Below are 12,043 nucleotides of genomic sequence, written 5' to 3'. Positions count from 1 at the left end.
ATTACCTAGTAAAGCTTGTAATCTGCTTACCAGTGATCTAGCGGTTCCAAATATACCCAACTGCTTATATACATTCACCAAAAGGAATGCACAGAAATGTTTATAGCTGAACTATGCATAATACCATAGAAAAAACCTGGAAATAACCCAAATGTCCATCAGTATGGATAAATAAATTGTGGCATATATTCTTCACACACTGGAATGCTACACAGCCATGGAAATGAACTCTACTGTCACACACAGCAGCATTCTCACAAACAGAATGTTGAATAAGAATGAATGACACACGAAATTACACACTCAAGTGTTTCACATAACATTCAAAAAAAAAAAAAAACCCACAATCTCTGTGACAGAACTAAGAGGAGTAGATGCCTCTGTGCTACCCAAACCGAGAAGGGCAAGGAGAGTGCTTTACGGGGTGATCATTGCTCCATTTCGTGATGTATATGATGGGCAGAGAGGATGTTCACTCTAAAAATGTACTGATCTGTGCATTTCTGATGTTTGCACTTTTCTGTGTGTGTGTTACACTTTGGTAAGTCAATTTATTTACAAAAAAAAAAAAAAAAGAAGTCCAAAATTTGAAAAGAGGTGAACATAAATCAAAATATTAAAAACATTCAGAAAAACAGAGGAAATTTCCAGACAGGCCATTCCAGCCTATCATTTTACACACACACACACACACACACACACACACACTCTATCCATGGCCTTCACAAAGAACCATTTGGGTCACTTACTTTGAGCCAAACCTCATCCTCTCTCTCCAGACTACCTTCTGTCTGCTCACTTCTTTTATCCTGAGGTCTATTTCCATTGGTGACACAGGGAAACCAGCCAGTAAGGGGAGGGTGCTCTGGTGACTCTGGGTGATAGGATGTGCAAATCTGAAATGCAATTTCAACCAAAAGTTAAATGTGCAGGGTGCGAGATAAGTGAAGATAATGAAATTCTGTAGCTCAAAACCAAGGTCTTCCTCTCTTTCTGAGTACTCAGATGTTACTGGCAGAGAACTTTTCTCAGTATGGAAGAATGTTCTCTGACAGTCAGGATATAACTTACCTAGATAGAAAAACACACATGGTAACTCTCAGCCCACCCTCAACCCAGAGATCTTTTCCAAAGAACAGTCCTGGCACATTTCAGGGCAACTGCTCTGAGAATTAGCCACAGAACGCTGTCTAAGATGCTGTATCTTTCCCAGGCAGGATCCACCATTCCGGGAGTGAGGTTCCTGAGTCAGGGAGCCACTCAGCATTCGGTTGGGTTTAGAAGCCAGGGAACAAACCCCAGAAAATTTCTCCCACTCTACATTAGGAAGACAGACAAGCTAGACTATAAGCCACTTGAGAGAGCTGTTCCTAAGTCAGAATCTTCCAACCCCCCACCCCAGTTTCCTGTCCTCAGGCACCAAGAACTCTTGAGAAAGATGCCCAATTTCACTGAAGAAGCATGGTAGACACAGCTACAAGCCCTCCCCCCCACCATATCCATTTCCCCTTACTTTCTTATTAACAAACTCCGATTTTGTTCAAGGTGGCAGTGAACCCCATTATACATGCTCATCTCCTCAGACTCCTTTACAACCGAGGGAGATGAAGTGACCTGGATATGACCAATAAGATGTTGCTGGGAGTTTGTAGTGTTAAACTTCTGGAAAAGCTGCCATGATTTTCCCAATAAAAAGGGAAAGACTCGGCTAGCATACACCTATTTCCCTGTGAACTTCACCCATCTTCCTGCCTGGAATGCGGACTTCATGCCTGGAGGAGTCATCTTACAAGGAGGAGGTAGGAAGCTGCAAGCCAAGGATGGAAAGAGTTAGAATCTAGAAGATGCCTAGGTCCTTGAGGAGTTTCTTGAACCAGACCACGAGCCCTGGCTGGTTTCTCAGTTTCTTGGGGGTGTGTGCTTAAGTATAAAATTCAGTGATTTCATCCTGGCCTAAAATACCTAGAGAACTTAATCTCACTTCTGTTGAAAGGAAGGTATATTGCTTATTGTTATGATAAATGGAAGAGTTTAGTTGGCAGTGGGTGCATCTGGAATAGTACCCAAAAGCCAAAGCCCTTAATATTTTTTTCAGTATTCAACTATAATTCATAGAAGTCAGTCCTTAAAGTCCTCAGAGGATCTCCTATTTATTTAGGTGGAGATTTCATGGGAAGTTGTATACCTACAGATTTGTTTTTGTACTAATTGTAAAATTTCTTTAAATTGAATTATACTTGGATCTTTAATATATTTTAAATTCCATTTGATCCTTGTAATAAACCATTCAGTCAGATGGTTTTTATTACTATGATCCATTTTACATATGAAAACACTGGGGCCCAGAGAGGTTAAGTGACCTGTCAAATCTCACTTAGTAATAATAATAGTAGGAGTAGTAGCAATACCACTGAATTCAGTATTGTAATCCAAGCAATTTGGCTCTTCACTACTTCTTTTTCTTGATTTAAAATAAATCCTCCCATACACAAAGCTCAAGTGTAATTTCTGATATTTATACATCTGAGGTTAATTCTGAGATACTCTGTATCCCTTGGAGTGAGCTAACCGCACAGCCAAAGGCTCCTGGATGAAACCTAGTGCACACAAGTGGGGTGAGGGGCCTGAGGGAGGAAGATAAGACTTCGCTGCCAGCCTAGAAGTGTTTCATTGAGCATTACCTTATTCTGAGTTCAGGAGGGACTAAATTTGATGTCAAAGGCAGGAGAGAAATGTAAGCCCCCATAAAGCATCTCAGAGAGAGTCACTTGACAATTCTGCTCAACCTTAACCAATTCTTCTGGCTTGATTTACCATGGAATGAGGTTCTCCTGTCACCAAGGAAGCAGGACACTTCTTATCTTCATGAGAGGAGTAAGCTTGGGTGGCCCACTGATCCAGGTATCCTTTGGGAGTATAGAGGCCACAGTCTATGATGCTGGTTTCCTTCTCAAAAGGTTCACATATCCCATCTCCCTCATATATGTAACATAGGCTTGGCTCCCCTGCCAAGAAATATAGTATAACATTTGAAAAAGTATTGTGAATAGGTCATGTAAAAATCATTACATTTTTTTTCTCTAGTCCAGGAAAGAGAATCCTGTTACTGCTGGCTAGTCTAACGCCTACCCCAAACATGCAGACAAGACACACACACACACACACACACACACACACACCCCTACAGAAGGAGGATTCTTTTTCATGGGAAGGAAAGTAGAATCCATCTCTGTAATAAAATGTCTAGAAAGGGGTGGAATTTGTGAATAAAGAATAGGGAGAGGGACGCCTGGGTGGCTCAGTGGGTTAAAGCCTCTCTGCCTTTGGCTCGGGTCATGATTCCAGGGTCCTGGGATCGAGCCCCGCATCAGGCTCTCTGCTCAGCAGGGAGCCTGCTTCCTTTCCTCTCTCTCTGCCTGCCTCTCTGCCTACTTGTAATCTCTGTTTGTCAAATAAATAAATAAAATCTTAAAAGAAAAAAAAAAAAGAATAGGGAGAAAAAAGTAAGCTGGAGGTAGAAAGAAATGTTAAGGCACCACTGGGCAAGATCCTGAGGGAAGAAGAAGCTAAAAGAGCAGAAAGTAGAAGAAGAGAAGTTACAGAAATGGTGTGATGTGTCATGCACCTGGACCCCCTTCATGGTTTTTGAAATATCAAAGTAGTTGAGGGATTTATTTTCGATTACTCTTTGTAGCTGAATTCTTTCTTCGACTAACTGTGCTGCTGCTTGGACACAAACCCTGGGTTTTTGAGGCTTACGTACATCTTCTCCGCTTTTGACTTGCAACAACTATGTGGGGTGGGCATTTTTTGTTTGTGTTATACGTGGGAAACATGTTGCCAAAGGTCCCTTGATACATAAGCAACAGAGCTTGGATTTGAGCCAGGCTCACAGGAGATGGGTTCAGCGGGGTCTCCATCAAGCTGAGACAACCGTCTTCAAAAGCAAACACATGAGAAGTGAGGCTGTGTGCAAACCTGTGGGACGACTGGGACGTGGGTTTGTGTCTCCTGGATGAGGCCCATCCTCACCCAGGATAACTCCGCCTGAGTGAACAGTATCAGCTACAGGGACGTGACTAGCTTTCTTCAAGTGTAGAAATCTAAGGCACAGTCCAAAAGCCACCTACTGAGTTCTCCTGCCTTTTCTACCAAAACGGTAGAACAATGAACATTAGTAACATGATTCTAATCTCTTCTTTCAACTTAAGACAATAGGACATGAAAATAATATCAAGATTTGAAAATCAATCAACATACATTAAGTACCATCATTACTAAAATTTACTGTTACTATACCATTCTTACTGTTTTTCATTCTTCGCAATACCACAGGGATGTGGAAGTGATTTTTCAGTGACTTATCAACACGTTACCTACTAATTATTTTCCTTCATAAGTACTTCCAGTCTAAGACCCCTCTCTGTGGTAAATCTGTCTCTATTTGCCAGATGTAAATATAAACCAATGTTCCTAGGACTTGGTTCTAAGCCTACTTTGGGTTTTAAACTCCTGCTTCCCATCAAACCCCTGGCCTTCCCAAATCACTCCCCCGAAGCCATATACAAGTATTTGGAATGACTTCCTCTCTCCTGTAATATACACATATATGTATACTTACATGTATATGTGTTCATGTACATAAATATGTGTATTTTATGCATCTTTGCATGTATTTTAGGTATATATGTATGTATATATTTTTATAATATATTTTATAATGTGTATGTATATGTTTTGTTTCTCTACAACACAGTGAATGTTTCTTCTTGTTTCTATTTTTTTTTTACCATGGACTTAAAATTTTTGCCTGTTTTCTCAAGTCCATCTAAAAATAACAGAGTGCTTCTGGGGCACCTGGGTGGCTCAGTGGGTTAAGCCTCTGCCTTCAGCCCAGGTCATGATCTCAGGGTCCTGGGATCAAGCCCCATATTGGGCTCTCTGCTCGGTGGGGAAACTGCTTCCCCCTCCTCTGTCTGCCTCTCTGCCTACTTGCGATCTCTCTCTCTCTCTGTCCAATAAATAAATAAAATCTTTTAAAAAAATAAACAAAAATAACAGAGCACTTTTAAAACATCTCACAATAGTTCCTTCAGATCTAATTTTTTAAAAAAAGATTTTATTTATTTATTGGACAGAAAGAGAGAGAGAGATCACAAGTAGACAGAGTGGCAGGCAGAGAGAGAGGGGGAAGCAGGCTCCCTGCGCAGAGAGCTGGATGTAGGGCTCGATCCCAGGACCCTGAGACCGTGACCTGAGCTGAAGGCAGAGGCCTAATGTTCTGAGCCACCCAGGTGCCCCAGATCTAATTTTTTAAAATATTTATTTATTTATTTATTTTAGAGAGAGAGAGAGAGAGAGCATGCATGAGTCAGAGGAGGGGTAAGGGGAAAGGCAGAGAGAGAGAGAGAGAGAGAGAAAGAGAAGCAGACTCCCTACTGAGCACAGAGCCTGACATGGGGCTTGATCTCACAGTCCTGAGATCATGACCTGAGCCAAAATCAAGAGCTGGACGCTGAACCAACTGAGCCACCCAGGTGCCCCTGTAACCTAATCTTTTGAGAAATAATGGAATATATGCTTAGCATACTACGAGCTTATTATAGAAGGAAACAGAAGTCTAACTGTGGACTAGATCATTTTAGCCTTGCTCCATAAAATTAAAATAATTTAGTCATAGTTTTACTGGATTTGGAGGCGACGAAATTTAATATGATATTTCTGATCCAAATTTAATGAAATCAAATGTGTTAGAAACAAAGCAAGATGGGCTCTTAGGTTAAATGAGGCTTGAGCTGTACTGGAGAGGACACAGCATTTGGAGATACACTGTGTGCGTGTATGTGTGTATGTGTGTGTGTGTATTCAACATGAGCCTATTATGTTGCAAGAAAAAGAACAAAAACAAAACAAAACAAAAAAACCCCACGCAAACAGACATGCTATTAACAGATACTTGTGTACAGAAGAGGGGAGGTAATCGGTTCATTGTATTCTGCATAGCCAGACCACATCTGGACTATTGAATTCCTTTCTGGAATTGACCACACGAAACATGCCAAGTCAGGGTAAATAGGAAAAGGGTCTGGAAACCTAATCACATGAGGGGATGTTTGGATTGAAAAGGAGAATAACAGGGAGGCATTTCAAATATCTGAATAGTAGTCAAATAAAACAGGGAAAAAATTATCCTCTGCAGTTTCATAGCAAGGAAAAAGCACTTGAGGAAATGTTGGGAACCTGAGGTCCAGTGCTGGCCTTGCAGACCCTTGCTGTGTGCCTGTGGATAGTCGCACAGTGCTCTGAGCCTCAGTTTCCAAACCAGGAAAGGGGAGAAGAATCTTCTAACAGATAAAGCCATTCTTAAGCAGAATGGTGCCTGCCAAGGTGTGTCCTTCACTGCTGAAGTAGGTAAGCAGGATCGAGGGGCCTCTTTCTCAAGGATTGGCAGGAAGGATTTCCATATGGAAGGTAGCTGGATTCCCTATCGCTTCAGACTGTATATGCGAAGGGATCAGGTTATCTACAGACTCATGGTGCACAGCAGGTAGCTGAATATGTTTTATTAGATGAATAGAAGGAAGACTACTAAGATTCTATAATTTTACAATTCTGCTCTAGATGGCAGGGACATTTGAGTGTTCTATACATAATTATAATCATATCCTACTTTACCTGAGATTTAGAGGCATGAAAATATTTTTCAATGCAGTGCTCTTTAGAATAACTTTGGTGAATGGTTATGTTCCACAGAAACACTGCATATATTGGGATGGGAATTTTAAAAAAAATAACCTCTATGTTAGAAGCCCACTGATAATGTCTTTAACCAGAATTGGGAGAAGTGTTCTGGACAGCCTTCCCGTGTGGCCAGAACCTAGAGTCAAAGCCACCTAGTAATAATTTATTACTAGTGATTTTCTAGGATTAAGCAGTGTTAGGACCCTCTGTCACCTGTCATAATCTTATCTATTAGACACAGCCACCAAGAGATACTTTACACTCCCTTCAGCTTAGAATGTCTCCTATGCTGATGCAGAGCCTCTATGATTGGACTGCTTGGATGATGCTTTGATGTTAGACATGAGGACCCAAGAGCAATTGGTAACATTAATCAAGGAGGTCGTGTAATCCAGTGGTTACACATGTAGATTCTTACTTACTTCCTTTGTTCAAATCCCATATAAGAGAAAGCAAGTTATTGGAACTCTCTGTGCCTCAGTTTAGTCTCTTCATAGTTAATTTAGGGACTAAATGAAATTCTATATGTGAACCAGCTAATGCCTAGCACACAACAGAAACATCAAACGTCACCGTTATTAGCATCCTGCTGTATAAGATATCAAAAGCTCAGGGAGGGAAGACACAGAGATGCCTGCAGAAATAGGACATAAGCCTAGGGGGCGCTCCTCAGCCCACCTGCACAGTGGAAGCCTTCCTCCAGCTGGCATTTCCTGGAGCAGCCATCTCCGCTCAGAAGGTCCCCATCATCACACTCTTCTCCCAGACTCCTAGAAGGTAAAAATATACATTCTCATACACATACATGTATAAAATAATTTTTCTTGTTCAGTTACCCTTATTTTAAGTTCTTAAAATTCCCAATTATTTATTTAAGGAGTACAAGTTGGAGAAAAGTAGGAGTTAACAATGTTTTTATGGAAAAAGTGGCTCAGAAACATCTAGGAGATCCACGAGGGTCCTGCCAGTGTTTCCGGTGGATGGCATTAAGATAGAAAACGCCTACCAGCCCCATGATGAGTGAAGTCTTAGAAACAGTTGGTTTGGTGAGGAGGAAACCTGCTGGTCCATATATGGTTCTGTTTTCTATTCATTTTTACCTGATAATTTTTTAAAGATTTTATTTATTTATTTGACAGAGAGAAACACAGCAAGAGAGGGAGGGGAAGTGAGAGAGGGAGAAGAAACAGGCTTCCTGCCGAGCAGGGAGCCTGATTCGGGGCTCGATTCCTGGACGCTGGGATCATGGCCTGAGCCAAAGGCAGACACTTAACCAACTGAGGCACCCAGGCGCCGCTTTACCTGATATTTCTTTACGTTTTCATTGTTTTCTTCTATCTACGTGCAGTTGTTGTTAAACTTAGGATTTTGTAGAACGGAAAGCTCCTGTTCTGTATACGAAGAGACTCAGCAGCCTGAGCGCTGCCAGGTCAGCCAGGGCAAAGCTGAGGCTCCGTCTTGGTCCTCACTCCCTACTACCACCTGGTGGCAGCTATCATGTATTGCAGGGGAGACATGAATACTGGGAGAAGAAAAATGTCATTGTTTTGTTTTGAACCTTGAACACTGACACAGCTGATGACTAATTTGGATTAGGGTGGGAGAGTTAGTTTAGACTGAGGGCTGCAAGAATCATACCACGAGAACAAAACGGATAACACAGATGCGGCCATTGTAAAATGGATTGAGAGTTGGAGTGCCTGGGTGGCTCAGTTGCTTGTGCATCTGCTTCTTAATTTTTGGCTCAGGGCCTGCTTTCTGGGTCCTGGAGTACAGCCCTGGGTCCTGGATTGGGCTTTGTGCTCAGCGGGAAGTCTTCTGGAGATTCTCTCCCTCTTCCTTTCCCTCTGACTCTCCCCTCCACTCTCTCTCTTACTCACCCACTCTCTCAAATAAATAAATCTTAAAAAAAAAAAGGATTGAGCGGGTACCATTTTTTTCTTTTTGACTTTGCACCATGTCCATAACAGACACATATTTAAACTCACGTAGATAAAGGGTGCTCGTATGCTAATGTGTTTTCGGACCCAGGACATGACTAACCGTTGTTTAAAGGACACCTTCTCAGGAGGACGGAGTAAAGACTAAGTAATTAGATATGAGGATGCTTTTAAACTGAACTAAAAACATGGTATTAATGCAATTATATAATGATATTTTAAAGATTTTTATTTGTTTATTTGACAGATCACAAGTAGGCAGAGAGGCAGGCAGAGAGAGAGAGGAGGAGGCAGGCTCCCTGCTGAGCAGAGAGCCCGATGCGGGGCTCAATCCCAGGACCCTGGGATCATGACCTGAATCGAAGGCAGATGCTTTAACCACTGAGCCACCCAGGGGCCCCTATAATGATATTTTAAATGGTAGGACATAAATAGAGAAAAGATAACAGAGCTATGAAAAGCATGATTGAAGAAATTAAGGAAACTTCAAATTCCTTTTTATTTTGAAGACAATCTTGACAGTTAATACAAGTATGTTGTATATCCTCTCACGCTCTGCTGTCCAGCAGAAACAGGAGAGCCATACATAACACCTTTGATTTTCTAGTAGTCACATTAGAAAAAAAAACAGTAGAATTAGTTTTGATACCACATTTCATCTAACCCAATATATCCAAAATATTGCCATTTCAGTATGTAATAAGTATAAGAATCCTTAATGAAGCATATTGCATTCTTTCTTATGCATCCTATGTCTTCAAAATCTGCTGCGTATTTTTCATATCTGAATTCAAACACTTGACCTGCATTTGGATTCACCTACCCAGGTTGTTCCAAGTATACTTAAAAGTTTTCTGATAACTGAATGAACTTTTTAAACTACTTGAAATAAAACTCCATTTCTTAGCTGCATTTGCCACATGGCAAAGGCTCAGCAGCACACGTGGCTGAGGTGTCCCTCGTTGGACAGATTGAGATGTTCACTTCCAAACGAATGCGGCTCATTAGCTCAGGGCCTGCCCTCTCCTTGTTTTGGCAGTCTGATTGTAGGGTTCTCCATTGTGACAAAAACATCTATTAACATTAGAGTCTCTGGATGACTTCTGGGGGATCTGTGATTCCCTTAGATTGAATCTATACACTTCTCAGATTTAAAACAGTGGGTTAAACAACTTGTGTCTCTCCTTGTTGTGTGTATAGTGGAGGGCCTCCAGCGGCAACAAAGCTACTCACTGGAAGGCAGAACAAAGCGTGACTCTTTACAGAGAGGGAGGACAGACAGAAGTGTAAAGGAGCGTTTGGATGAGGGATCTTGTGAGGCCCAGGAGCAAAGCAGCTGCTGCTTCAGATGAAGCTGTTTGGAGGCACAGGAAAGAATGTGTAAGAGCAAGTTAGGAAGATGGCTCTTTGCCCTGCGTGCCCCAGACCCCCAGGCAGATGTGGTGTCCACAGGCCTCAAGGTGGCCTCCATCAGAGAACTGCTGGATGAGAGGCTACAATGTAGAGCAGAGTGTTTTGCTCGAGGAGGGCTCTGGCTGGGGAGTAGTGGTAACCAAGCTCCTCAAGCAGCTTAAGGGGCAGGGGCAGGTGGCAGGCTTGGAGGCAGTCAGAGCAAGACAGCATTCTGTGCATATGTGAGGCATCCCCCACAGAGACGGAGGAAGGGAGATGGAAAGCTGAGACTCAATGAGGCAGAAGGTGGCAGCCAGCTAGCAAGGTCTGGGTGTTAGCAAGGTTTGGCTTACACCAAATGTTAAAGATCTTAAAGATCAAGATAAGAAGCAGTGTTTATTGATTGCTAAATGATGGGAGGGGGTCCCGAGAAAGGCTACAGACGTTTTCCTATGAGGGCCTCAGGATACCGTATCTTTTCACCTAGTCTGGGAAATTAAAAATAGGCCATCTTATTAAGATGCAGAATTAAAGACAAATCACAAATCACAGGTCATCCAGTCTCTTACACCCCCAGCTCTATATAACTAACATATTGGGCTTGATGAGCATTCAGTACAGGTGACTATAGGGCAACTGGCGGGACATGGGAATCTTCAGTGCTAGATTTGGGGAAGTCCTAGATACACCAGAGTGAATTAGACACCTAGGCTGATATCACAAATGGGAAACAGAAAGAGGAACATGGTATGTTCAGAAGTCAAACTAATGATTTCATCTATACCTTGGTGGTTTTACAGAGTGGATGTAAATTACATTATAGTCAAGTCTTCCAGGGGCCAAATGAGTCGGTGAAGCTCAAAAGGCTATTCCAAACTTTCCTCAGGTTACACAGCTCCTTAGCATAAGATGGGCCACTGAACCAGAGGGTCCCCTCACATTGTCTGTTACTATCATCTGACAAGTCACCTTCTCCCCTATAAACTCCTTCTCTCAATCACTGTCCAGCAGCTGTCCTCTGAAACCTTAAGTGCTGTCCCCTCCCCCAAAATCAGCCCCAATATCTCAGTCCTCTGTGGGTGAGTTCTAAGTAAAAGTGAGCTTCTCCTTAACTAACACGTGGGTGACCTCTCAAGATCACTACCAGGTCCTAGATCTTGTTTAACGCTAGAATCACACAGTGCCCCCAATTTCCAGAACAAGTCAAACTAAAACTCAAGAGGAACCGTCCCAGTCCGAGCCACGCAGCACATTCTTGCTCACACATTCTCAGGCACCTGATACTCACCCCGCCACCTTCCCATCTCCACAGTAAGGAGCTCCATGGATATGGCTCAGCGGAGGCGAAGCTTCTCCCAGTTCTGTCCCAGCTTCAGCTCGAACTTGGTATTGATACCTCTGCCCTGGTGTGACCTCCCTGTGGAAACCAATGAGCCGTGACCACTACATCCAGAAAGTGCGATGTTGCCCCAGGTCCTTCGCAGGTGGTTTACGGGGATTAAGAAGATATTTTATGGGGAACATCAAGGTTAAACAAATGTCGCATTATGTGAAACAGAGATCAGGGCAGAGTCCTACCCAGCAGCAGAATGTGTGGAAGCATATTGGCTTCTGTGTTCCCAGTACGGTCTAGTGATTGTGCAACGAATACCGGCTGAGCTACCACCGAATTAAATAACCGTCCTGCCAAGTCTAGGAGGATGGCATTTCAAGTATACCTTGATTGGGTTAAAAAAAAAAATCAACAAGGAACTATTGGGAAACTAGTCTTATGTACCCTTGAAGTCATCAAAGAAACTGAAGTGGAAAGCTGCAGTGTTTGGACTCAACAAGGCCCTTCCCGGGTCTGTGGATCAGAGTTTTCTCATCTCTCAAGAGAATTCTTATCTTAAAGAGATGGAGTCCTTAGAGGTAAAGAAGACCTCTCCCAGAAGGAGGTGAGAACACCTTCCACCATCATTTCGAGGATG

General features: G+C 42.5%; 1 protein-coding gene across 1 annotated transcript in view; it reads right to left on the bottom strand.

Moving 5' to 3' along the window:
• PAPPA2 (pappalysin 2) overlaps nucleotides 1-12,043 on the bottom strand; it is a 288,850-nt gene that overhangs the window by 134,770 nt on the left and 142,037 nt on the right. The window contains exons 8-11 of the mRNA XM_013061142.2: nucleotides 11,362-11,490; nucleotides 7,420-7,511; nucleotides 2,815-3,005; nucleotides 750-896 (exon numbers count right to left, since the gene is read on the bottom strand). Coding sequence (XP_012916596.1) covers nucleotides 750-896; nucleotides 2,815-3,005; nucleotides 7,420-7,511; nucleotides 11,362-11,490 — 559 coding nt within the window. The remainder of the gene's footprint in view (nucleotides 1-749; nucleotides 897-2,814; nucleotides 3,006-7,419; nucleotides 7,512-11,361; nucleotides 11,491-12,043) is intronic.

Source organism: Mustela putorius, unplaced genomic scaffold (genome assembly GCF_011764305.1).
Source record: "Mustela putorius furo isolate JIRA1106 unplaced genomic scaffold, ASM1176430v1.1 tig00003942_pilon_pilon_pilon, whole genome shotgun sequence".
NCBI lineage: Eukaryota > Metazoa > Chordata > Mammalia > Carnivora > Mustelidae > Mustela > Mustela putorius.
The sequence above is the reverse complement of the archived record's forward strand: the minus strand, read 5'-3'. Positions and strand labels throughout refer to the sequence as shown.